Source organism: Chrysochloris asiatica, unplaced genomic scaffold (assembly GCF_000296735.1).
Source record: "Chrysochloris asiatica unplaced genomic scaffold, ChrAsi1.0 scaffold00082, whole genome shotgun sequence".
In the NCBI taxonomy this organism is placed as follows: Eukaryota; Metazoa; Chordata; class Mammalia; order Afrosoricida; family Chrysochloridae; genus Chrysochloris; species Chrysochloris asiatica.
In genome coordinates, this window is record NW_006408600.1 from 878,716 (window position 1) to 903,431 (window position 24,716).

At 43.9% G+C, this 24,716-nt stretch overlaps 1 protein-coding gene across 1 annotated transcript in view; it reads right to left on the minus strand.

Annotated features, from left to right (window-relative positions):
* The window catches only part of LOC102818137 (sorting nexin-18-like), a 45,393-nt gene extending 21,546 nt beyond the window's left edge, over nt 1-23,847 (minus strand). Inside the window, exon 1 of the mRNA XM_006865738.1 lies at nt 22,032-23,847. Within this exon, the coding sequence (XP_006865800.1) occupies nt 22,032-23,670 (1,639 nt within the window). The 5' untranslated portion in view covers nt 23,671-23,847. The remainder of the gene's footprint in view (nt 1-22,031) is intronic.
* Nucleotides 23,848-24,716: the final 869 nt, after the last annotated feature.

The window sequence follows — 24,716 nt, forward strand, 5'->3', positions numbered from 1 at the left end:
AGTCTATCGATGCTGTCACTTGGCCAATCCATCTCGTTGGGGGTCTTCCTCTTTTTCTCTGACCCTCTAACTTACCAAACATGGTATCCTGTTCCAGCAACTGGTCCCTCCTGACAAATGTCCAAAGAATGAAAGGCGAAGTTTGGACATCTTGGCCTCCAAGGAGCACTCTAGCTGCACTTCTTCCAACAAGGATCTATTGGTTTTTTTTGGCAGACCATGGCACTTTCAATATTCTCCTCCAACACCATAAAACTTAAATGCATCAATTCTATTATGGTCTTCCTTATTGACTGACCAGCTTTGGTATGCATATGAGATTATTGAAAATACCATGGCTTGGGTCAGGTGCACCTTAGTCCTCAAGCTGACATCTTTGCTCTTCAACACTTGAAAAAGGTCTTATGCAGCACATTTGCCTAATGCAATACATCATTTGATTTCTTGACTGCTGCTTCCTTGAGTGTTGATAGTTAATCCAAGAAGAATGAAGTCCTTGACAACTTCTATCTTTTCTCTGTTGATAAGAATGTTGTTTATTGGTCCAGTGGTGAGGATTTTTGCTTTCTTTACATTGAGATGTAATCCATTATATCTGTGTTCATCAGTAAATGTTTTAAGTCCTCTTCACTTTCAGCAAGCAAGGTTGTATCATCTGCATATTACAGGTTGGTAATGAGTCTTCCTCCAATCCAGAGACCACGTTTTTCTTCATAGAACCCAGCTTCTCAGATTATTTGCTCAGCATACAGGTTGAATAAGTATAGTGAAAGAATACAACCTTGTTGCGCACCTTTCTTAATTTGAAACCATTCAGTGTTCCCATGTTCTGTTCGAACAACTGCTTCTTGGTTCAGGTATAGATTCCTCATGAGCACAATTAAGTGTTCTGGAATATTCATACTTCACAATGTTGTCTATAGCTTGTGATGATCCACACAATCAAAAGCCTTTGTGTAGACAATAAAGCACAGGTAAACATCTTTCTGTTATCTCTGCTTTCAGCCAACATTCATCCAACATCAGCAATGATATCCCTCGTTCCACGGCCTCTTCTGAATCTGGCTAGAACCTCTGGAAGTTCTCTGTCAACGTATGATTGTAGCCGTTTCTGTATTATCTTTAGCAAAACTTTACTCGCATGAGACATCAAAGAGCTTGTCCAATGATTTCCGCATTCTGTTGGATCACCTCTCTTTGGAATAGGTACAAATATGGATCTCTTCCAATCAGTTGGCCCGATAATTGTCTTACAAATTTCTTGGCAGCGATGAGTGAGTGCCTCCTGTGCCACCTCATTTTCTTGAAAGATTTCAATTTGTATTCCATCAATTCCTGGTGCCTTGTTCTTTGCCAAATCCTTCAATGCACCTTGGACTTCCTCCTTCAGTATCACTGGCTCTTGATCATATGCTGCCTCTTAGAATGGCCGAACATTAACCATTTCCTTTTGGTACAGTAACTGTGTATTCCTTCTATCTTCTCTTGATGCTTTTTGCATCATTCAATAATTTGCCCAGAGAATCTTTCAATAACAAAAGTCAAGGCTTGAATTTTTTCTTCAGTTCCCCCAGCTTGAGAAATGTTGAGCATGTTCTTCCTTTTTGGTTTTCTGATTCCACATCTTTGCGCATTTTGTTGTAATATTTGCTTTTATCTTCTCGAGTTGACCTTTGAAATTTTCTGTTCAGCACTTGGACCTCCTCATTTCTTCCATTTGCTTTAGCATCTCTACAGTGGAGAGCAAGTTTCAATGTCTCTTCTGACATCCATTTTGACCTTTTCCTTCTTTTTTGTCTTCTCAATGATATTTTGCTTTCTTCATATATGATGTTCTTGATGTCATCCCACAACTCTTCTGGTCTTCGTTCTTTACTGTTTAATGTATCAAATCTGTTCTTCAGATGATCTCTAAATTCCAGTGGGATATATTCAAGGTCATATTTTGGCTCTCGTAGACTTGTTTTCATTTTCTTCAACTTCAATTTGAATTTGCATATGAGTAATTGATAGTCTGTTCCACAGTCTGCCACTGGCCTTGTTTTCACTGATGATATGGAGCTTTCCCATTGTCTCTTTCCACAGATATAGTCAATTTGATTTCTGTGTATTTCACCTGGTGAGGACCATTTGCATATTTGTCTGTTATGCTGTCTAAAGAAGGTATTTGAAATGGACAAATCATTGGTTTTGCAGAATCCTATCATGCGTTCTCTAGCATCATTTCTATCACCAAGGCCGTATTTCCCAACTACTGATCCTTCCTCTTTGCTCCTAACCTTTGCATTCCAATAACCAGTAATGATCAATACATCTTGATTGCATGTTTGATCGATTTCAGATTGAAGAAGTTGGTAGAATTCTTCTATTTCATCCTCACTAGCTTTAGTGGTTGGTGTGTAAATTTGCATAATAGTGGTATTAACTGGGCTTTCCTGTAGGTGCATGGATAAATGTTTACTGGAGCAGAAAGTCTCATCTTTCTATAGATTCAACCTGCTGAACTTTTAGTTAGCAGCCTAGCTCATAATCCACTACACTACCAGACTCCTGTGTGTGTGTGTGTGTATGGAGTCCTACTGTGGTGTTGTGGGTTAATGTGATGGACTGCAAAGTCAGTTCAAACCACAAGGTCGGTAGTTCAAGCTCACCAACCGCTCCTCAGAAACGCTATACAGGGTCATTATGTGTCAGAACTGACTAGATGGCACTTAACAACAATATGTGGTAAAGTGTGGCACTGTGGGCTAATGTGCCAGACTGTAAAGCCATCTGAACTGAAAGGTCAGTGGTTCAAGCTCACTAGCTGCTCCTTGGAAACCCTATACAGAATCGCTATGGGTTGGAATCGACTCGACAGCACTTGACAACAGCTTAACCTCCAGCGTCACTTCAGGATTGCATTTATATAGCATATGTACATAATACATATGTGTTGTTATTAAGTGCCATCAAGTCAGTTCCAACTCACAGAAACTCTGTATAGGGTTTCTGAGGAGTGGCTTACGGATATGATTTCCAGGTAGTGAACAGCTACTATACTTATTTATCAAGTAGGTTCCGACTCAGAGTCATCCTTTATAGGGTATTAACCTTGTAGTTCACAGTCCAGAGCTGATCCTCAGCGCCACACCAGAAGTCCCAGACATCACATTAAGGGTGAGTTAATTCAGTGTTTGACCAAATACAGCAAGCTAATTTTTAAGTTGATAATTTTTTATGGTCAGCTAATGATATTATAAATTTTGGCAGAAACAAGGTTTCCCACCCCTGCTACACAGGGTCACTATGAGGCAGAACTGGCTTGAAGGTACGTAACAATAGCATATGTTGTTATTAACTGTCATCTAGTCAGTTTCTACTCATAAAGCCCCTATAAAGGGTTTCCAAAAGGAAGCTGGTGGTTTGAACTGCCAACCTAACAGCAGTCTAGTGCCACTCCAGGAGTCCAAGTATATGTCCATGTATAACCAAACTCACTGCCATCAAATTGATTCTGACTCACAGAGTCCTGATGCAGGATTTCTAAGGCTGTAAATCTTCACAGGAACAAAATGCCTCCTCTTTCTCCCACAAAGCAGCTGGTGAATTTGAACTGCTGACCTTGTACTTCCCAGTCCAATGTACAGTCCATTATGCTACCAGGACTTCTTAAATAGATGTATAAAATTGTTTAGGGGTTAGAGTTTATACAGAATAGTAAGTATTAGTAATAAATTATTAAGAGCGACAGATTCAAAATAATTCTATAAACACAGTGTCTTTTGTTGTTTTTTATTCAGAAGAGTTTTGACACAATACTGAGAAATGTTAACTTGCTGAGGCCACGCAACTAAAAGCAAAGAATATACTCAAATCTGAGAATAGGAAAATTAAGCATGCATTGTCTCTTTTCTTTAAAATGTTATGTCCATATTCTTAATAAAATGAGGTAGAAAGAATATTCTTGATACTTATCATGAACATATACACTTTTAAAAACCAGTGATTTTTTTGCAAAGCAAAATCTATATAATGGTTTAAATTCAGAGCACACAAGTGATGTCTGAGGGACAGTACATCATTTCAATTTCTTAATGCTTTTGCTACCTGGAATCTGCCAGGAAACTGGTCTGTACAAATAAAGCAGTACTGCTGTTTACCACAACTCTTCTGTCAGTTTATCATACATATTGTGTTGTCCTGCATGCTGCTGAGATGCTGGAAGCTATGTCACTGTAACTTAAATACCAGCAGGATCACCCATGGTGGACAGGTTTCAGCTGAGTTTCCAGATGAAGACAGACTAAGAAAGAGAGACCAACTACTTCTGATTGTTCAGTCACTAAAAGATAATGAATAGCAGTGGAACACTGTCAGACAGCAGCAGAATACTGAATGTTAAAACATGATGAATCACACCAGAATTTTCCAGCTATAGTAATGGAAGATGAGCCCCTCGGGTTGGAAGGCACTCAAAATATAACTGGGGAAGAGCTGCCTCCTCAAAGTAGAGTTGGCCATAATGATAAGAATGGAATAAAGCTTTCAAGACATTCTTTAGCTGATGGGGCACAAGCTAAATGAAGAGAAACAGTTGTAAATATCCATTAATAATGAGAACATGAAATGTACGAAGCATGAATCTAGGAAAACGAAAAGTTGTCAAAAATGAAATGAAACACATAAAGATTGATATCCTAGGCATGAGTAAGCTGAAATGGACTAGTATTGGCTACTTTGAATATGATGACATGGCTTGTTATGCCAAGAATGATAAATTGAAGAGGAATGGTGTCACATTTATCATTAAAAGAACATTTCAAGATCTATATTTAAATATAATGCTGTATGTGATAGGATGATTTTTAAACGCCTACAAAAAAGGCCAGTTAATACCACTCACTCATCACTATTATTCAAATTTATGCATCAATCACTAAAGTGGTGATGAAATTAAAGAATTCTACAAATAACTTCACTGTGAAATTGATCAAACATGCAAACAAGATGTATTAATAACTACTGGTGATTGGAATGCAAAGGTTAGAAACAAAGAGGAAGGATCAGTAGTTGGAAAATACGGCCATAGTGATATGAATGATGCTGGAGATCACATCTGTAAGACCAATGACTTATTCTATGTGCAAAATATTGAATGGTGTAGAGAGCATCAAAAGAAGATGTAAGGAATACAGAGTCACTGTTCCAAAAGGAAATGGTCAGTGTTCAACCATTTCAAGAGGTAGTATTTGATTAAGAGCCAATGGTACTAAAGGAAGAAGTCCAATGTACACTGAAGGCACTGGCAAAGAACAAGGCTCAGGGATTTGATAGAATACAAACTGAAATCTTGCAACAAACTGATGCAGCACTGAAGTCACTCACTCATCTATGCCAAGAAATTTGGAAGGCAGCTACCTAGCCAACATGTTTGTGTCCATTCCAAAGACAGGTGACCAAATGAAATGCAGAAATCAATGGACAATTAACATATGACATGCAAATACAATCTTGCTGAAGGTAAGTAAAAAATGGTTACAAATAATACATCAACTGGAAACTGCCAGAGTTTCAAGCCTGATTCAGACAAGGATGCAAAACGTGGGATATCACTGCTGAAGTCAGATGGAACTTGACTGAAAGGAGAGAATACGACAAAGATGTTTACCTGTGCTTTATCAACTACGCTAAAGACTTTCAACAGTGAGGATCATGACAAGCTATGCACAACAGTGTGAAGAATAAGTATTCTGGAATACTTCATGTGCTCAGGAGAAACCTGTACTTACACCAAGAGGCAGTTGTTCGAGTAAAACAAGGCAACACTGAATGATTTCAAATCAGGAAAGGTGTTGCCAGAGTAGTATTTTTTCACCATATCTATTCAATCTGTATGCTGAGCAAATCACCCAAGAAGCTGGCTTATATGAAGAATAATATGGCATCAAGATTGGTGGAAGACTCATTAACAACCTGCAATATGTGGTTGATACAACCTTACTTGCTGAAAGTGAAGAAGACTTAAAATACTTAAGAAGATCAAAGACTACAGCCTTCAGTATGGGTTGTACCTCAGTGTAAGTAAACAAATATCCTCACCACTGGACCAATAAATAGCATCATGATAAAAGGAGAAAATACTGAAGTTGTCAAAGACTTCATTTTGCTTGGATCCACCATCAATACTCATAGAAGCAGCAGTCAAGAAATCAAACATTGTATTGCGTTAGGTAAATCTGCTGTGCAAGACGGCTTTAAAGTGATCAAGATCAAGGATGTCAATTTGACCCAAGCCATAGTATTTTCAACAGCATCATATGAATGTGACATTTGGACAATGAATAAGGGAGACCATAGAAAAGCTGATGCATTTGAGTTATGGTGTTAGAGAAGAATATTTAAAGAACCATAGACTGCCAGAAGAACAAACAAATCTGTGTTGCAAGAAGTACAGCCAGAATGCTCCTTAGAAGCCAAGATGGTGAGATTCTATCTCATATATATTAGACATACTATAAGGAGAGACCAATCTCTGGAGAAGGACATCTTGCTTGGTAAAGTGGCGGGGCAGCAAAAAAGAGGAAGATGCCCAATGAGATGGAATGGTAGAGTGGCAGCAGCAATGTGCTCAAGCGTGTGAGGTTGGCGCAGGATCAGGCAGTGTTTCATTCTGTTGTATATAAGGTCGCTATGAGTAGGAACCTACTGGACAGCATCCAACAACAGCAGCTAGGTTTGCAAACTTGCAGCTCTGTGAATTCAATTGGTTCTTTGTTACACTACAAACATTTTTACACCAGAGTAGTGAACTTTGGAAACTCTATCTTAATTAATTTAAGCTAAACCCCTAGTTCCTTTTTTTCTCTAGGAAGATCATGGGGAGACTCAAAATAAGGTGAATCTAATAGAAGCAACATTGGAGAGCTCAATCCTCCTTAGCAGAGAAACCAGGGGATGTGAAGTTCACACCCAAAGTCATGGGACTCTGTGACTGCTTCTAAGATTACAGAACTAATACTGTAGTTAGAAGACTATTTACAAAGAACTATATTTATCAGAGTAAATTTCTTCTCTCAAATATTTTTCCAAAAATAATATCTAGTTTTTAACTTTAGGGTCAAAATTGTAAATGTCGTTGTTGCATTTTACTACATAGGTATGATTGTAGATGCTCAGCATAAGCTTTATTATTTTCCTTAGTGTACCTGAAAGGATTTTATACCAGAATTAATCATCTCTGATAAGGTGCCCCCACTGTGGCCATTATGATGCCACCTCACATCACTAGATGATGACTAAGCTTTAGTGGAAGCAGTTGATGGTCCTGAACTGTCAATCTAACAGCAGTCCAGTGCCACACCAGGACCCCATACATATGTCTATGGGTGGTGCTGTGGGATAAAGCACTGGACTACAAGGTCAGTTTGAACCACAAAATGGGCAGTTCAAACTCACCAGCCACTCCTGGGAAACCCTGTGCAGGATCACTATGAGTCAGAACCAACTCAATGGCACTAACAACAACAACATAATCAAACTCACTGGGGGGTACTGGGAGAACTTTTGTCTTCCATACAAGAGAGATCTTGTCTCCCATACAAGAGAGATCGGAGCTCAGCTCCTAGCATTGGCGGCCTGCAGGTTACTATGATGCTAAGCAGGTTTCAGTGGTGCTTCCAGACTTTGATGAACTGGGACAAACCCACAGGTCACAGCAGTACTGATTATGGAGCTGAGACAGGACTGGACAGCATTGTATTTGGGGTCACCATGGGTCGGGGCAGACTCCAGGGCAGCTAACAGCAACAACAATGTTTGGGGCAGTTCCTAAGTCACTTATAAACTTCAGACCATGCTATCATCTCGTGGTCTTCCTGATCCTTTTGGCTGCAGGTACCAGGCATGCAGAGGCTCTGACTCTTTACTCTGACCTTTCTTGAACTAAAGACAATAAAAGCACCTAAAATATGGAGATGTTTTAAAATATACATGAAATGCAAGTCATAAAACATTAAAAATCCCCTATATCCATAATGGCATCTATTAATACCTAGCCAAAGATTCTCATTACAGATAATTATTGTAAAGGGCCATCAAGTCAGCTCAGACTCACAGTGACTCTGTGTAAGGTTTCTAAGATTGCACATCTTTGTGGGAGCCTCATCTTTCTCCTGTGACGTGGTTGGTAGGTCCAAACCACCAACCTTGTTGTTTGTGGTGGTAGTGTGTCATGGAGTTGGTGTCAACTCATAGCGACCCTGCATACAGTTTCCAAGGCTGTAAATCTTTACAGGAGCAGAAAGCCTTATCTTTTTCCCGTGGAACAGTTGGTAGTTTCGAACCACTGACCTTGAGGTTAGCAGGCTGACTAGCAACCACTACACTACCAGAGCAGTCCAGTGCTTATTGTACAGAGCTACCATGCTACAGATAATGTTGTCGTTGCTCTGTGCTGTCAATTCGGTTCTAATTCATAGCCACCCTATGAGTTTTCTGAGAACTGGTGAGTTTGAACTACTGATTTTGTGGTTCGCAGGCCAGTGCTTATCCTGCAGTGCCACACCAGGAGTCCATAGAAGATCACAAATGTTCCCATGAGCAATTATGAAGCGCATAAAGTAGGATTCTGGGACTCCCTTCAGCCCATTACCTTTGCCTTCTAACCCTATTCCTCTTATTAACCTGCTTATGTCTATTACTGGCATCACCTACACTTAAAACCTCAAAGGTAACCGGAGGTTCCTCAAACCAGCCATCCCCTCGGCAAGTCCTGTCATTGTGCCGAGCTGGTCTCTGGAGCTCACCACTCCCTGCTCACCGGGATTACTCTATCATCTCCTCCCTGTGCACCCCTCAGAGGGCAAACGTCCTCCAGTCCTGTCCCAGGAACTTTTGGTCCACATTTCTGTGGCTCAGTCTATCATCTGTAAAATAGCATAATACAAGTATTTCCCCTCAAAGCTCCTATGGGGTGTAAATTGATGCAAAGCAAAGTTCCTGCCACACAGTAAGCTCTCAAAATATGACAGCTATTTTTACTATGATTAAAATGTCACTCTTCAGTTTAAAACCATAAGTGGCTGCTGACTGCCTATAAAATAAGACTAAAGTTTCAAGCAAGCCTGGTACTTACTGTAGGATAAAGAACACCAGTCTCGGGTGACAGCAAAAAAACGAATTCAATTGCTGGCTCTCCTTACTGGCTATGTGATCCTGGTCATCATTCAATTTCCCTGAGCCTCTGTTTTCTTAGGCATAAAATGGGGATAATACTCCCTTGGGGAATTAACAGCTAATCGGCAATTCTAAGCCTCTTAGGCACTAACACAAGATGCTTATTCCATCCATTTCACACACACAGAAACAGACTGAGAGAAGTTAAGTCTGTCGACCAGGTTACACAGTGGAAGTGTGGTTCTAGATACATCCAGTTCTAGAGTCCATGTTAACAACCATGCTGGGATTACAATCACTCCTGAATGGAGTTAAGGGACTCCTGACACTGGAGGATCAGCACTGGACTCGAACCACAAGGTCAGCAGTTCAAACACACCAGCTGTTCCTCGGAAACACTACGTAGGGTCACTCTGAGTCAGAATCGACTAAATGGCACTTAACAACAACACTCCCATTCTGTTTTATCCCCCTCCAAGTCACCTGCCACCAGCAACTGAACACCTGAGTGCAGGCCTGACCAATTCTGATTGGGGGTCTGATCCTTCCCGATGCTCCCTCCAACACCTCTAGCAGCACATGAAAATCACTTGGTTTTTAAGAGCACCAATGTGTAGGCCCATACCCCAGAAATTGATTCCACAGGTCTAGGGTAGAGCCGGTATATAGTTGGAACCACTCAATAGCTGATTTTGAGAGACAGCTAGGATTTCACTCCAGATTTTGCACATGTGGTTCCCTTTGCCCAGAACAGCCCCGTCTACAGTTGGCTTACTTCCAGTTGCTTCTCAAGACTCTTTTTCAAGACTGAGACCTGGCGAACCCTCCTATCCACTCCCCATAGTTACTTGCTCCTTCCTCTGTCCTACTTCCATGATTGTAGGTGGCACACTGTATGGTGACATCTACTTACTTGTCAGTCTCCTTACTGACCTGAGCAGGCTGAGAGCTCTGGCTACTTGGCAGGCATGGCCACATAACATGAAGTATCTTCCCAGTGCGCCCTACCCATGAAAAATCAACTCTAACATGCTGACCAATGCAGGTCCTCCAAATGTCAAAATATGACATCATTCAAAGACAAATACAGAAACAATGTCACCCACCTAGGTCACTAACACCAACTAAGAATTACTCCACCCACCAGCTTCCTCTGACTCGCATGTACTCTTTTTACTCTCAACACTAAGGTAAGTCTGCCTTGCATTTCAATTCTGTGCACACTCCACCTCCCTTCTGGAAGTGCACCCTTGGTGAGAGAAGACTTAGTGTTTGTATATCAAGTCAATCAACAAGGATCTTATGATTTGAATTAAGTAAAAGGGGGCCCCAGTCAAAGTACTTTTAATGAAAGCTTACTGAAGAGCAAAGCTGTAAATGTGCACAAGTTTAAGCACTAGACAAACAACATAAGGTAAAATTAGAGGTCAACCCAAAAACCTTTTGCCATCAAGTCAATTGTGACTCATAACAACCCTATGGCATAGACAATAAAGCATTTTCAAACTTCTCCTTTCCCTAAGAAATTTTGGAAAGTAATGTCATTGGGGCCGAAGCTTTTTATTGTTTTCGTTTTTTAACATTTTATTGTGGTTTGGGTGAATGTTTACATGGCACATTCATTTCCCGTTCAACAATTTATACACGTTTTGTTTGGTGACATTAGCTGCAATCTCTGCAAAGTAACAACACTCTATCCGTTTCTTTTGGGTTCCCTGCTTGCATTTGTTGTCCTTTCCTGTCCCTTCCTGCCTTCTCAACTTTGTTTCTGGGCAAATGGTTGCCCTTTTGGTCTCATATGGCTGACTGTTCTAAGGAGTACACTCCCTCCACAGAGGTGCTGCTCATTTTATAGGCTTGTCTTATTTTTTGGTTGAAAGCTAATCCCCGAGGATGTGTTACATTCCAGGGTTGAAGGGTGTTCTATCCTCTTAAATCACTCACATGTTCATTAATGTGGTATTCATCCATAAAACATACCCAGATCCTATCTTTATTGCCTGTATACTTTTAAACTCCACGATCAATCATTATATAAATAGCAAAACAAAAAACTACAAATCACAGAAGACAACTATTTCAAAATCAGCCAAGAGACACTGACTGAGTGCCTACTTAATTAATCCAACACACATTCATTATACTTACTAGGTATATATGAAAGGAGTCTTGGGGCACTCCTCTCCAACCAGAAGGTCTGCGGTTCAAACTCACCAGCCTCTCTACCAGGGAAAGCCACATGCTAGTCTGCTTCCCTAAAGATTGTTGTTGTTGTTGTTAAGTGCCATCGAGTCGGGTCCGACCCATAGCGACCCTGTACAGGGTTTCCGAGGGTGTAAATCTTTACGGGAGTAGAAAGCCTCATCTTTCTCCCGCGGAGCGGCTGGTAGTTTCGAACCGCTGACCTTAAGGTTCGCAGCCCGATTCGTAACCACTACGCTACCAGAGCTCCTTTAGATTACGGCCTTGGAAAAAAGCCCAGTGGGGCAGTTCTACTTTGTCACATAGGGCCACTAGGCACTGGAATCGATGTGATGGCAATGGGTTTGGGTTTTTGCACATATGAAGGAGTGTGGTGAGCTGCTACCAGAAAGGTTTGTGATCGGAACCCACCCAGCGGCTCTATAAAGACTGGTTATTGGGAAGTGCCACTGAGTCAGTTCCGACTCACAGTGACCCTGTATAGGGTTTCCAAGGAACAGCTGGTGGGTTTGAACCACAGACCTGGTGCCACACCAGGACTCCCAAGTAAACCCTAAGGAGTGCTACTCTGGAATAGCTGGGGACCCCATGAGTTGAGGGTGACTCACTGGCAATTACCATGCACATATACATAAGGAGCTCTGGTAGCGTAGTGGTTACAAATCGGGCTGCAAACCACAAGGTCAGCAGTTTGAAACTACCAGCTGTTCTGCGGGAGAAAGATAAGGCTTTCTGCTCCTATAAAGATTTACAGCCTTGGAAACCCTGTACAGGGATGCTATGGGTCATAATCAACTTGACAGCACTTAACAACAACAACAACATATACAGTGGGATATATAGGACATATATCATTTGTCTTGCGGACACCTTTCAGCTATAATTGCTTGGAAACGATGGGACACAACATACAAGGAAGCACCAGCTCTGAGGCTTCATGATCTATATTTGTGGGGTGGGTGGGGGAGAAAAGGAATAGAATGCAGAAGCCCAGTCAATCTGAAAGTATTAAACTAAAGTCCTAATTCCCTGTCTCAATGGATAAAAACTCCATTCTTACTGGTCAGGCCCCAAACCATGGAGTCACCACTGATGAACTCTTTCTCTCACACACCATTTCCAATCTCTCAAAGAGAGACTGCTAATTTTCCCTTTAAAATCAGACCCCTTTCTCCACCTACCCCTGGTCCAAGCCATCACTCTCTCTCACTTAGATGACTGGAGCAACCGCCTAGACTCCCAGTCTACTTTCAACACAGCCACCAAAGAACCAGCCGGTCCAAGTTGGAGGACGGACATTCCTTGGCTCCTATCTCACTTGATTTTTAGTGCAAGCTCTAACAATGACTGACTTTGTATGACCTCATTTCCTACTAGGCTCCTCTTAGCTCAAACTACCTGGCAGTTCCTCAACACTCCTAAAAAACACACTTTGTTGGCTGTGCCCCTTGCCTGAAAAGCACACCCCCAGATATCTGCTTGACTCGCTCACCACCTTTAGATCTCTGCTTAACTCGTACCTTCTCAGTGGAGCCTGCTTTGACCATCTTCGTCAGTACGTCAATGCTTTCTTACCTTGCTCTCTACCTTTTCTTTATCACCTACCACATACCATTCTCCAACATACAATAATGGACTTGCTGGGTTTGTTTGCTACTTACTGTGTCTCCACCCTGCTGGAATGTAAGCTCCCAAGGGTGGTGATCTTTGTTTCGGCCACTGATGCAGACCTAGCACCTTTAGCAGTGCCTGGTATATGAGTGGCACATCAGTATTTGTTAAGTCAAATCAAGTTTCTCTTTTTAGAAGGCCCCGTGGTGCAGAAGCATAAGCACAGGACCACAAAGTTGGACTGAACCGCAAGTTCGGTGGTTCAAACCTACCAGCTACTCCTAGGAACCCTTACAAGGAGTCGCTGAGTCGGATCTGACTAGAGTGCACTTAACAAAAACAAGAACAGGAATAAAGCTATTCATTTTGGATCTCCTCCCTAGCCACCGTCTCCCTACTTGCTAAATAATACCTGAAATTTCTTTATCGGAAGAGGAACATCAAATCACAGTAAGAGAAAGAAAAGTTCTAAGGACTAAAACTTATTCAGCCTAAAGTTTATTTAACCTGTAAATACAAGATCAATAACAGATCAGCTCTACTTTTGGAAAGAAATCAATATTTGGAACTCAGAGTGAAACATACTTCACAAAGCCGTCATCACAGTTTCTCTCATTGGTGGCCTTCTGAATTACGACCCTCATTTAGGTCAGGAAGAAGGTGGTCCAGCTGCTGCACTGCACTTCAGCTTCAGAACACACGGGGGCTGCTATGTGGAGCAGGCAGGTGGCCAGGTATTAATCACTTTCACATTCACAGCACCTGGTGAGGTCAACGCTCCATGCATACTAGTTGATCTAATTTAAATGTGCATAAATTTTCTTTCATATCAGGTTTTCATGCTCCCAGATTACAAAATCAAATAAGCAGATAGAACACTACTGAAACCAGGCTAAAAGACATCTAAATGTTTACTGCATTCTTGTGAGGTTTTTATACTCAAATAGGAGCTCTGGTAGCGTAGTGGTTACGAATCGGGCTGTGAACCTCAAGGTCAGCAGTTCAAAAGTATCAGCTGTTCCGCGGGAGAAAGATGAAGCTTTCTGCTCCCATAAAGATTTATAGCCTTGGAAACCCTGTTCAGGGTCGCTATGGGTCGGAACCGACTCTACGGCACTTAACAATAACAACAAATGGATGGTGCGATTTTTTTTTCTTTAAACAACCTAGGAACTCATTAACTTCATATTCACAGATGAGGGAACTAAAGCTCAGATGTGTTACAGTGACTGGCCAGGACACAAGTGAGTTGGTAATTTAGATAAATCATTAAATATGAGCAACTGGTGACTCAAAGTAACGCCTACCTTAATCTTTGTTACCACTGCACAGTACTTGCATCCACTACAGGGCATCACTAGAACATCATTAGAACGACACTAGACGGATTAAAGGAAGGTGTCTTTCATTTTAAAAACACCTTTCTACTTTTTAAGAAGTAAACAGTGAGTAGCTACTATGGACTGTCACATTTAATCCTCATGACGACCTTGTGAGAAAGTGTCTCCCCTCCTTGGCAATGAGAAAAGTGGGCTCAGAGAGGTCAAATAACTTGTCTGCCGCTCCCCTTACAGCCATGCACCGGATAGCCAGGTTCCATGGCAGCTCTGCACTCACAAGGATGAGACCCTGCACTGGTGAATGAATTCCTGGCTTGGTACATCCCTGCCTTTATTGATACAACAAACTCAGCTCCCTCTGCACTCTACTGCGCAGACTCCTCCAGGGTGGGTTCACCCTCCTCCTCTGGGGCCCCGGCATCCTGGCACACAGCTCTGTGGATCTGGCGCCGGCGCTCGGGTGGCTGGTTTAGCAGTCTCCTCCACTAGTCAGACAAGTCCGGGAGGATCCTGTAGACCAAGTGTGGGGAACTGTTTTTCTGCCAGAATTTGTAACATCATTCATGGGCCATACAAAATTATCAACTTAAAAATTAACCTGCTATAGTGGAACAAACAAGTAACTCATCCTAAATGTTCAAGCTCACCAGATGCTCCTCAGAACCCCTAAGCAGGGTTGCTATGGTCAAACCGACTCAGTGGCACTTAACAATAACATTGTGCTGGCTGGAAGTTGCCTGGCAAGGCCAAGGCCAGACCAAATGATTTCGAATGACCTGCAGGCCAAGTGTTCCCCACCCCTGCTGCAGACGCCTGCTGAGTAACCAGAATCTAAGCTGTGCTCTGTACATGTGGAGGGGTAAGCAATACAGGTCTTTAGAGACACCCTCATCAAACAGTGAAACCCCAACTGTTATGGTGAAACCCCAACAACTGACACATTTTATGAAGATTGAACCAAAGATTAAGGCAAGATCTGAAGTCTCCTTAGAATAGCTGGGGGTGGGGAGTAGAAGAGAGGAGAAATGAGTTCACTTTGGCACTGTAGGGTCAGCTCTGTATTAGGGTGTCATTTCAGTTGTGATAATCATTTGGTTAATGACGTCACAGGGTCTCATAAATAGATGGCAAATTAAATCTAAATCGACAATAACATTTTATTTTAAAAGACTCTGAAGCAATGTAACAATAGATTTTTATTCAGTGTGAAGAAAAGGAACATAGTTTAAGAAAAGTATCACATAGTTAAGTGAATTTATACCTTCTTCCCCTCATTCACTAGGTCTTAGGCTGCTAACCTCAAGGTCAGTGGTTCAAACCCAGCAGTTGCTGTGAGGGAAAAAGATGAGCCTCTGCTCCCAGAAAGATTTACAGTCTCAGGAACCCCACCTGGGGTTACTGTGAGCTGGAATTAACCTGACAGCAGCGGGGCCGATTTGGTTTTTGTTTCCTTCATAGAATGTGTCAGTTGTTGTGGTTTCACCATAATGTTTGGAAATCCTAAGATGACGACAAAGGAACCATGCAGATGACACGTCTGAATCAAGAGGAAGGGCTAACTGAGTTCCCAGAGGTCCCAGAGAAGCACGGCTGGGAGTGGGTCTTCTGGTTCCCTTTCAGGTCCGCTGTGACCAGCATAACATACAGGGTTTCTACAGAGATCCTGAGGACAACTCCATGGCTCAAGAGTGGTTTCTCAGAGAAACCACTGCTGGGATAATGTTAAGCAGGAACCCACCTACCTGGCTTTGCGACCCAAGAGTGTTCTTGACCCAGTCACAAGTTTTAATCAAGGAACTGAGTCATCTATTTCAAATACCCCAGAGGTTACTGTATATTCACTTTAGAAAATACAGATTGAAACAAAGGTTAAGGCAAGATCTGAAGTCTCCTTAGAATAGCTGGGGGTGGGGAGTAGAAGAGAGGAGAAATGGGTTCAATTTGGCACTGTAGGATCAGCAATGGACTGCAAACTACAAGGTCAGCAGTTCAAACCCACCAGCTGCTCTATATACAGGGTTGCTATGAGTCAGAACTGACCCCATGGCATTTAACAACAATAACAAAACAAAAAGAATGACTTCAATTTCCAGCCCAGAGACTTCACAATAAGGATGAATTGAAAACCAGCCAGCTTGCTAGACCTTTTCTCTGTATGCATGGCACCACCTTCACAGGACTACTCTTAGTCCCAGGAGAATGGGGAGCAGACAGGGAAGGTCTCACGATAGCCCTGCCTAACCTTGTGCGCCCTGCTGGGACTCTGGCTATCTTTGATTAATGTCTGAGGGACATAAGACCAAGCCTGCAAGTGGTGACAGAAAGCACAATGGTGAAATTCTACCCAGCAAGGCTGATCTGCCCACTATTGGTATACCATTCCTGAGGTCCTGGGGCTATGGTTTGTTGAAAAGAAGGCTCCATCCGGCACATTTCTAGAGAGCCATGGAGCAACCTCTGAATATTTAAAAATACAGAAAACAGAATTGTCTGTTTGTCTAGTCCGGCTCAGATGAGATTTTACCAACAAACCATTTTTACATGATTTTATAACCTTTCTCTGAAATAAAGAAATTTCAGTTTAAATGATTCCCTTTAGCTACCCAGTTCGTATTTATACCCAAAGATAAAGCCATCATTTCTCATGATCTAATTTTTATAGTCTCTCCCTTTTATAATCTCTCCCAAGAGATAAGCTGAAAGCTTTTAAACCATAATGACTTGCTGCCATCCAGATTTAGCTGTATTAAATCTGGTATTAGTGATTAATCATCTTTGAAAATAAAACCGCTACGAAACTAAAAGTCAAACATATTCTATATGCAACCCTAAGCTCACCAACATCAGCATTATGAAGGCAAGGAGAATAAGGGAGAAGATAGAATAATACCATTTGAAGAACAGGAAATTGAGACCACAGAATCACAAAGCTGGTCAGTGACAGATGCATGCATACTGCCTAGAATCAATTAACTGCCTAAGAATAAAGAATATTTCAAGGATTCCTTTTAAGTCAAACCAAATATAAATAAAATTCAGAGCTTCTGAATTCCCATGTAATACACTACAGACTACATACCTAGAGCAAACTATCTTCTTCCTTCACTATTAACCTAAATTTGTCTGTTTATCTAAGACTCCAGTAGCTAAGGGAAAAATTAGAACTTTAGAATTCTTTAGCTGAAGGAACCATACCGCTCTCCTTCACTTTTACAGGAAGAACACAGACTAAGGGCACCTTCTTGGTGTACTGCTGTAGGATAAGCACCAGCTGCTCCTCAGAAACCCTATGTTGTTGTTGTTGTTACGTGCCGCGGAGTCGGTTCCAACTCATAACGACCCTATGTAGGGTTTCCAAGAACTGGTGAGTGTGAACCACCAACCTTGTGGTTAACAGTCCAGTGCTTATCCTATAGTGCCACACCAGGACTCCAAGAAACCCTACACAGGGTCTTTACGTATGGCTCAGTGGCACTTAACACACACTAAAACCAATGCTTCCAGTCCACTACACTGAAGATTATTAGAGTTTTCCCCGCTCGTGTCTGAGATGTTCATTCGGAGGCCAGTTGTGTTCTCTGAATGGGACCTGGAGGCAGGCTGCAGAGCAGAGGGGATATCCCGCTCACACTGGGAAACTCACTGCTCGGGTGCCTGGGAAGGGCTAGATACAGGGCAGGGATCCACCAAGACCTGCTTCCCCACTTGTCAGTACTACTTAACTTCATAAGGTTAGTCAGGGATACCATTTGAAAACCAAGTAAAAATTATCTGGAAAGTACATTAAAAGATCATCAATTTTCTGGAAAAACTTACTACAGGGTTAACAGTTCAACTATAACCAAGTGTCTAGCCTGTAGAACTTTCTTCAATGATGGAAACGTCTATCTTACTGCCCAGTATGGTGGCCACTAGTTCTTAAGCACTTGAAATACGGCTAGTGTAACTAAGGAAATGGAATTATAACTTTGTTAGAATTTTAATGAACTTAAATTGAATAGCATCACGTGGCTCACAACTATAGCATTGGACAGACAGCACATATCTAGAATCCAAGCTCACTGACACCTTCTGGATAAGAAAAAACCCCAGGAGCCTAACCTTTACTTTTTTTCTCCCCAAGAATTAAGAGGGTAAATGTCCAATTAACTCTTTGAAACTGCTTTAGTAACTAAATGGTACATTTCTCATCATGTTCTAGAGCTCATCTAAATGTGGTTGTTGTTGTTAAGTGCCATCGAGTCGGTTCCTGTACAGGGTTTCCGAGGAGTGGCTGGTGAGCTTGAACCGCAGACCAAACTGACTTTGGGTCTGGCGCATTAACCCACAGTGCCACACCAGGACTCCCCATACTACATATTGCTGTTGTTAAGTACTGCTAAGTCAATTCCAACTCATAGTGACCCTGTCTAAGGTTTCTGAGGAGCAGCTAGTGAAGTTGAACCTCAGACCTTGTGGCTCACACAGCCCTTGCAGTCTAGTGCATTAATCTGTAGTGCGACACCAGGACTCCCCATACTATATTAGAACATAGGAAATGTACAAGTAATGGAATGGATTTTTTTCTTACTTTTTTCTTATCTATTTTTGTTGTTCTCTTCTGAAAACCTTAAAGGAAATAAACCCTAATCAGACTGAAAAAGATTCCTCACAACAGCAACTGCATAGTTAAGAAAGAAACAAAGTTGAACAACTCTTTATGACTCCAATCCAGAATATGCTCCAAAAACTTTTGTATTTAGCCAAGTTTATGGTATTTGACTTATCTGTATTCCTAAAACTCACCCCCATCAGAATCCTTGATAAATACCCACTGTAAACAAATGCTAACAATGCTCATGTTCTGCACATTACAGCTGGAAGTGGCAGTCCATTCTAAAGGCATGCCAGCTAGAGCCCTGGGCTTCCCTGTACCTTATACTCCAAGGCTACAGCAGAAGCAAACTGCATTGAGTATCAACAGTTCTTTCCCGAAGTTCCTCGAGATCATGTTTAACACCCTTGACAATGTTGCAAAAACATAAAATGGTACTGGTTTTAATGAAAGCAAGTTTTCATATTCCAAGCAACAGGTGATCATTTCAGTTCTAAAGCGTTGTTTTGTTTTTTTCTTTTAAATAAACTAGATGGCTTAAAGGACTCCTGGTGTGGTGCTGTAGGATCAGCATTGGACTACAAACCACAGGCTGGCGTTTCACACCCACAAACTGCTCCTGGAAACCCTATACAGGTCATTATGAGTCAAAACGGACTAGATGGCACTTAGATGGTTTAATAGACAATTAAGACTTTAGCAGCACATTAGAACTAAAGCTTAACACATACTCCATGCCTTTCCCAATAATTTCAGCAGCAGGGTGCTTGACAAAGGTGCACGGCCTGAATAACAGGGGGAACCAATGAATGGACTGATGTTATCTGGGAGCAGTGAGTTACCAGTGTCTGGCTCCAGGGTTCTTCACCTGGCTCCTCCCACATTCAACGATTTACCAACAAACTATCAGAAATGTGAGAAAAGGTAACCAGCACGGTTCCAGATACAGTGAAATTCTTGTAGCACAATGAAATGTAAATGTAAAGTCCTAAATTAAAGGTTCAAAACTCACTTCCACCAACACTATCCAAGAAATCAAAGATTCAGAACAATTCATGCTAAAAAGACGTTAAGGGATGGAAATAGAGGCAAGCTCAAAATATGTCAACAGCATTTGCTAAGTGCCACGGAGTGGGTTCTGATTCATAATGACCCCGTATAGGATTTCCAAGGCTGTGACTCTTTGCTGGACTAGAAAGCCTCATCTTTCTCCTGTGAAGCAGCTGACAATCCAGTGCTTATCCTACAGAGCTACCGCACTTCCTCCTGCAGTAATCTGACCCCTCAAAAATCAATTCAATCTTAGGCTGTATTTACAAATTTTAAATCGCCAAGAAAGCTATTATTCTCTACTAAAGTTTTTGCTAAAAATGTTTCGGTACAGTCAACAACACACTGCCCCTACTACATGCTAGTAGGGTCACTAACACACTTGAGGTGTCTGAAGAAGTCCCACCACCCGCATGGTAAAAGTCAAGCCAGTCACACACTTGAAAGACTGCTGTCTCCAAATGTCTGAAGGGGTGACATGTGGATGTGGAATTGACTTATTTTGTGTAGCACTTGGGGACCATGAGAGAACCAAGAGGCAAATTTTAATACAATGCAATGGAGACCTTGCCCACGCTCAAGAGTTGTTCATAAATGGAAAGATTCTCTTGGACAAGCAGTGAGCACCTCATCAAGGAAGGGCAAGCTGATGGCCCAAAGAGCTTTCTACCAGAGCAGGAAATTAAGATTGAATGACTTCCTCTTCCTACTCTCCCCCCACACTGGTCATGCACAGGCAAGATGGCCTACCTAACTCCAACACTGTCCCATTCACTTACTCAAGGCATTGACACCAGAATGCAAGTCAGTGAGATAAGCACAGGGGTTACTGTTCTTATTTCTTTTGTTGTTAGATGTTACAAGTCAATTCTGACTCATAGTGACAAGATAGGATGGAACAGAATTGACTCATGGTTCTTTAAACTATAATCTTTATGGAAGCAAACCACTAGAGATCTGCCTCCCACTGAGCAGTTCAGTGGGTTCAAACCAACTTTTCTGTTGGTCAGCTGGGCACTTAAACCTTGTTATATCACCAAGACTCCTCTAACAAAACTAAAGGAGCCTGTTGAGACGTCTCATCAGTTCCCACTCATAGCAACTCTGGGTAGGGTTTCCAAGGAGCGACTGGTGAGTTTGAACCACTGACCGTGTGGTTCAAACCGACCTTGCTGTCCAGTGCTTTCTACCACAGCACCACACCAGGACTGCCACAAACTATAACAGCTGGACGGCTGACTCACTCAGCTATCAGAAACCCTGCTCTTAGGCAGACTACTCAGATTCTATGCATTCTACTAGCTTCTCAACATCATTTTCCTAACCAGTACTCTTAACTTGGGCCAACAGATTTTAAACTGAAAAAGAGTAAACTTCAGAGACATTCATTTTCTTAAAATTTGTTGAAATTAGTCTTTTATCCCATTTCTACAAAGCTTCCAAGCAAGACACCTGTGCTGAAAGTCCTTAAGTTGCCAAGCCAGACCCTCAACCACAGGGGTTGACTCAACGACAGAGGATGCAACAATGGGCTTGCTTAGACAGGACAGGACAGTGTTCCAGTCTGTTTTCATAGGGTCCCTATGAGTCGGAATCCAGTGGATTCTACCGAACAACAACAGCCCCTTAGAAAAGTGATCCTAATTCCCCTAGCAAAACAAGGATTGGCAGGTGTGGAGGGTGAAATCAGGACTTATGTTAAATTGCAGATATCCGTTCTCCCCACTAGTTTCATGTTTCCTGAAGTCCATTACTAAGTAATAATGCAGTGTTCAATGGACGTCTAACACAGTTTTGGACCCCTTCTAACGCTACCGCTAGTCACAAAATTACATATATGAGAAATAGCTTGTTACCCGACTATCCAAACTCTAAAAAGATTGCAATGTCATAAAAAGTACCCTCGGAACCTTTCCTAAAGAGTACTTTAATGAGAAAGCTACCAGTGAGCCAATCAATCCCTAATTTCAGACCTACAGAATATTAGCCTAGTACCAGTAGTGAAACTTCTGTCCAAGTCACCCCTTTCAGCCTGAAATACACACTTATTATCATTCGCTCTACAGGCCAAGCTTTACCTTTCTGAACATGGATGATGTCTGGGAAGTTAGCCAGATGCCCCTGATACAGCGCTAACAGGTCCATGACCGGGTCCAGGTCCTGCCTGGGCTGGTCTGCGAAGAGCTCACCGATGGCGTCATAGGCATCTCCAGTGAAGGCGATGGCCTGATTCAGGCCGGCCGAGAAGGCCTGCTGGTCCAGTTCGAAAGCCTGGCTGAGGCCACGGAAGGACTGACCCACTTTCTGATACTCCTTCTTGAAGCCAGTCACCTGCTTGCGCGCAAACTCGTTGGCCGTATGGTTGAGCTGCAGAGCGCTGTCGTCCATTTTCTTGGTGAAACTCTTGAAGCCATCGATCTTACTTTCCACCTCCTGAAGGTCGAGGGCTGCGGCAGGAGGTGTGCTCAGAGTCAGGAAGAAGTTGGCACCCACCATCTCGTCCTTCTCTGCCTTCCTCTTACCCTGTTTCCAGGCCTTTTCGTCGGTGCTGCTGGGGCACGTCAAGAAGTGCTGAAAGACATCGCACTGTGCTAGCACCGGGTGGCTGGCCATGTGATTCATCCACCAGATAAGCCCTTTCCTGCGCTTGGAGATGAAGTCCTCCTCAAAGCGGCCCGTGGCCTGCTTCTCCGGCAGGTGGGGCACCGAGATGACGGGGAACTTCTCAGCCAGGCGCGCATACAGCCAGTCGAAGTGCTTGTAGCGCCGGTGCACTGGCACCTGTGTGTGCGTGGGGACCAACTTGTACGAGATGTAGCTCTTCATGCCCTTGAACTTGGTCTGCTTGGTGGGGTCGTCGATGGTGCACTGGAAGGGGTAGGGGTTCTCCTGCCACTCGGGACCGTAGGGCCCTAGAACCACGCACAGCTTGTCCCCGTCCTTGACGAAGCCCGACGCCTCGCCCAGCACAAAAGCCTCCCCGCCGGACTTGACGAAGGTGGAGAAGCGGTTGAGGTTGCGGCTCACGGTGGCGGAGCTCTTAGCCCCCGACGGGTGGTGCTGTAGATGGTGCGGGGGTGCCGAGCTGCCGCGGGAGCCCAGCGACAGGTCCGAGCGCGTGGAGAGGCGATAGCGACCCGCCGCGCCACCTCCAGACGACGAGCCGTCCAGGTCCGGGTACGCACCGCTGCCCAGCGCGCCCGGCTCGTCGGCCACCGTGGAGGTGTCGTCCCATTCGTCGTCCCAGTCATCGTCGCTGCCCTGGCTGGCCTGGTAGATGCCGCCGCCACCGTAGAGCTGCTGGGGCGACGGCTGCAGGGCGCCCCCGCCGTACGGGAAGCCCGTGCCAGACGGCTGGAAGGTGCTCGGCGGCGGCGGCGTTGGCTGCGCCTGCAGCAGCGGTTGGAAAGCGTCGGTCGGAGGCTTGAAGGTGGTGGGCGGCGCGGCAGACAGGGGCTCGAAGCCGCCTGGCGGCACGTTGGCGTAGCGGGCCGGGACACCCGGGCCGCCGTCGCCCGCCGGGCCCGGCTCGGGGGCGCGGATCACCTGCACGTACGAGGCTGGGAAGAGGCCACGGTCACCGCGGCTGTTGACGCCCTCGAGCCATCCCTCGATGTCCTGCTCGCTGCACAGGCTCAGCACCTCGTGTTCCCGCAGCGAAATCTCGCCCGGGTTCTCCGACCTGAAGTCGTACAGCGCCCGAGCGCGCAGCGCCATGGTCCCCACGCCGTGGCGAGCGGCCCCCGACTCCCGCCGCCGCGAGCCCGGGGCCCGCCCGAGGGGCCCGTGGTAGTGCCGGCGCCCTGACGCGCAGACGTGAGCACCGGAGGCAGCGCGCAGCCCACTATCCCGGACCGCCGGTCGCGCCCTTCGCGCCGTTCAGCTCGCAGCGCCGAGTGCCGCGCTGGGCCGCCACCGCGGCCGGGGGCGGGGCCCGCGGCCTCCCACGTCCTCAGATGCGCTAATCCACAGCCGAGAGCAGCGCGCCAGGCGAGAGCAAACGATGACCGAGTCACCGCGCTGGCCGCTCGGCCAGATTCGCGGCCGCCCCTGCCCCCTTGTGGCGGGTGGTGTGCAGTGAGGCGCTGGGGTTTGAGCGCGGCTGGGAAAAAAGGTTTCTCTTAGAAGTGAATTGTCTGTGAATATTTGTAGGGTTTTCCGTTAGAAAACATTTCCTGGAAAGTATTTGCATCATTCTTAATAAACTCTCCCGCTCTAAACTTCAGTGACTGCTCCTCGAATGACTTAACTCATGCATCTAGTAAAAGATTTTGCAAAGAATAGTAGTGGTTGAATTTAGAAAGAGAGGAAGCCCGTGCCAAGGGACTGCACTCGGATGACTCTCCCTTTCCTTTTATTTTTTAGAGCCTTCCAAAAAGGAGGGCAGAAGATTGACCGGAGCAAAGAACTGACTGAGGAAGGTACTGTAATTGACAAAATAGGAGGCGAGTGGTGACACAGGAAGGGATGAGCTGGAAAGCATACCAAAAAAAACGTGTACAGAGAGGCAATATTTTGCATTTATCCCTTCTCTTAAAGCGAATCCTTCCATGTAGTGAAGTGAATGAGAGGTCAGGCTTCGGAGCTGGGTTCCAGTTGGCCTTCTAACACTAATTAGTTGTGTGATTTACAATATGCCACGTAGTTGTATTTGCCTCTTAAGGTTATTGTGGTGCCATAGCAATTTAAACCTGTTTTTCAGGTGAGGAAATTGGAAATACGGATAGGCTGACCTATGGCAAACACTGTGCAGGAAAAGCGCA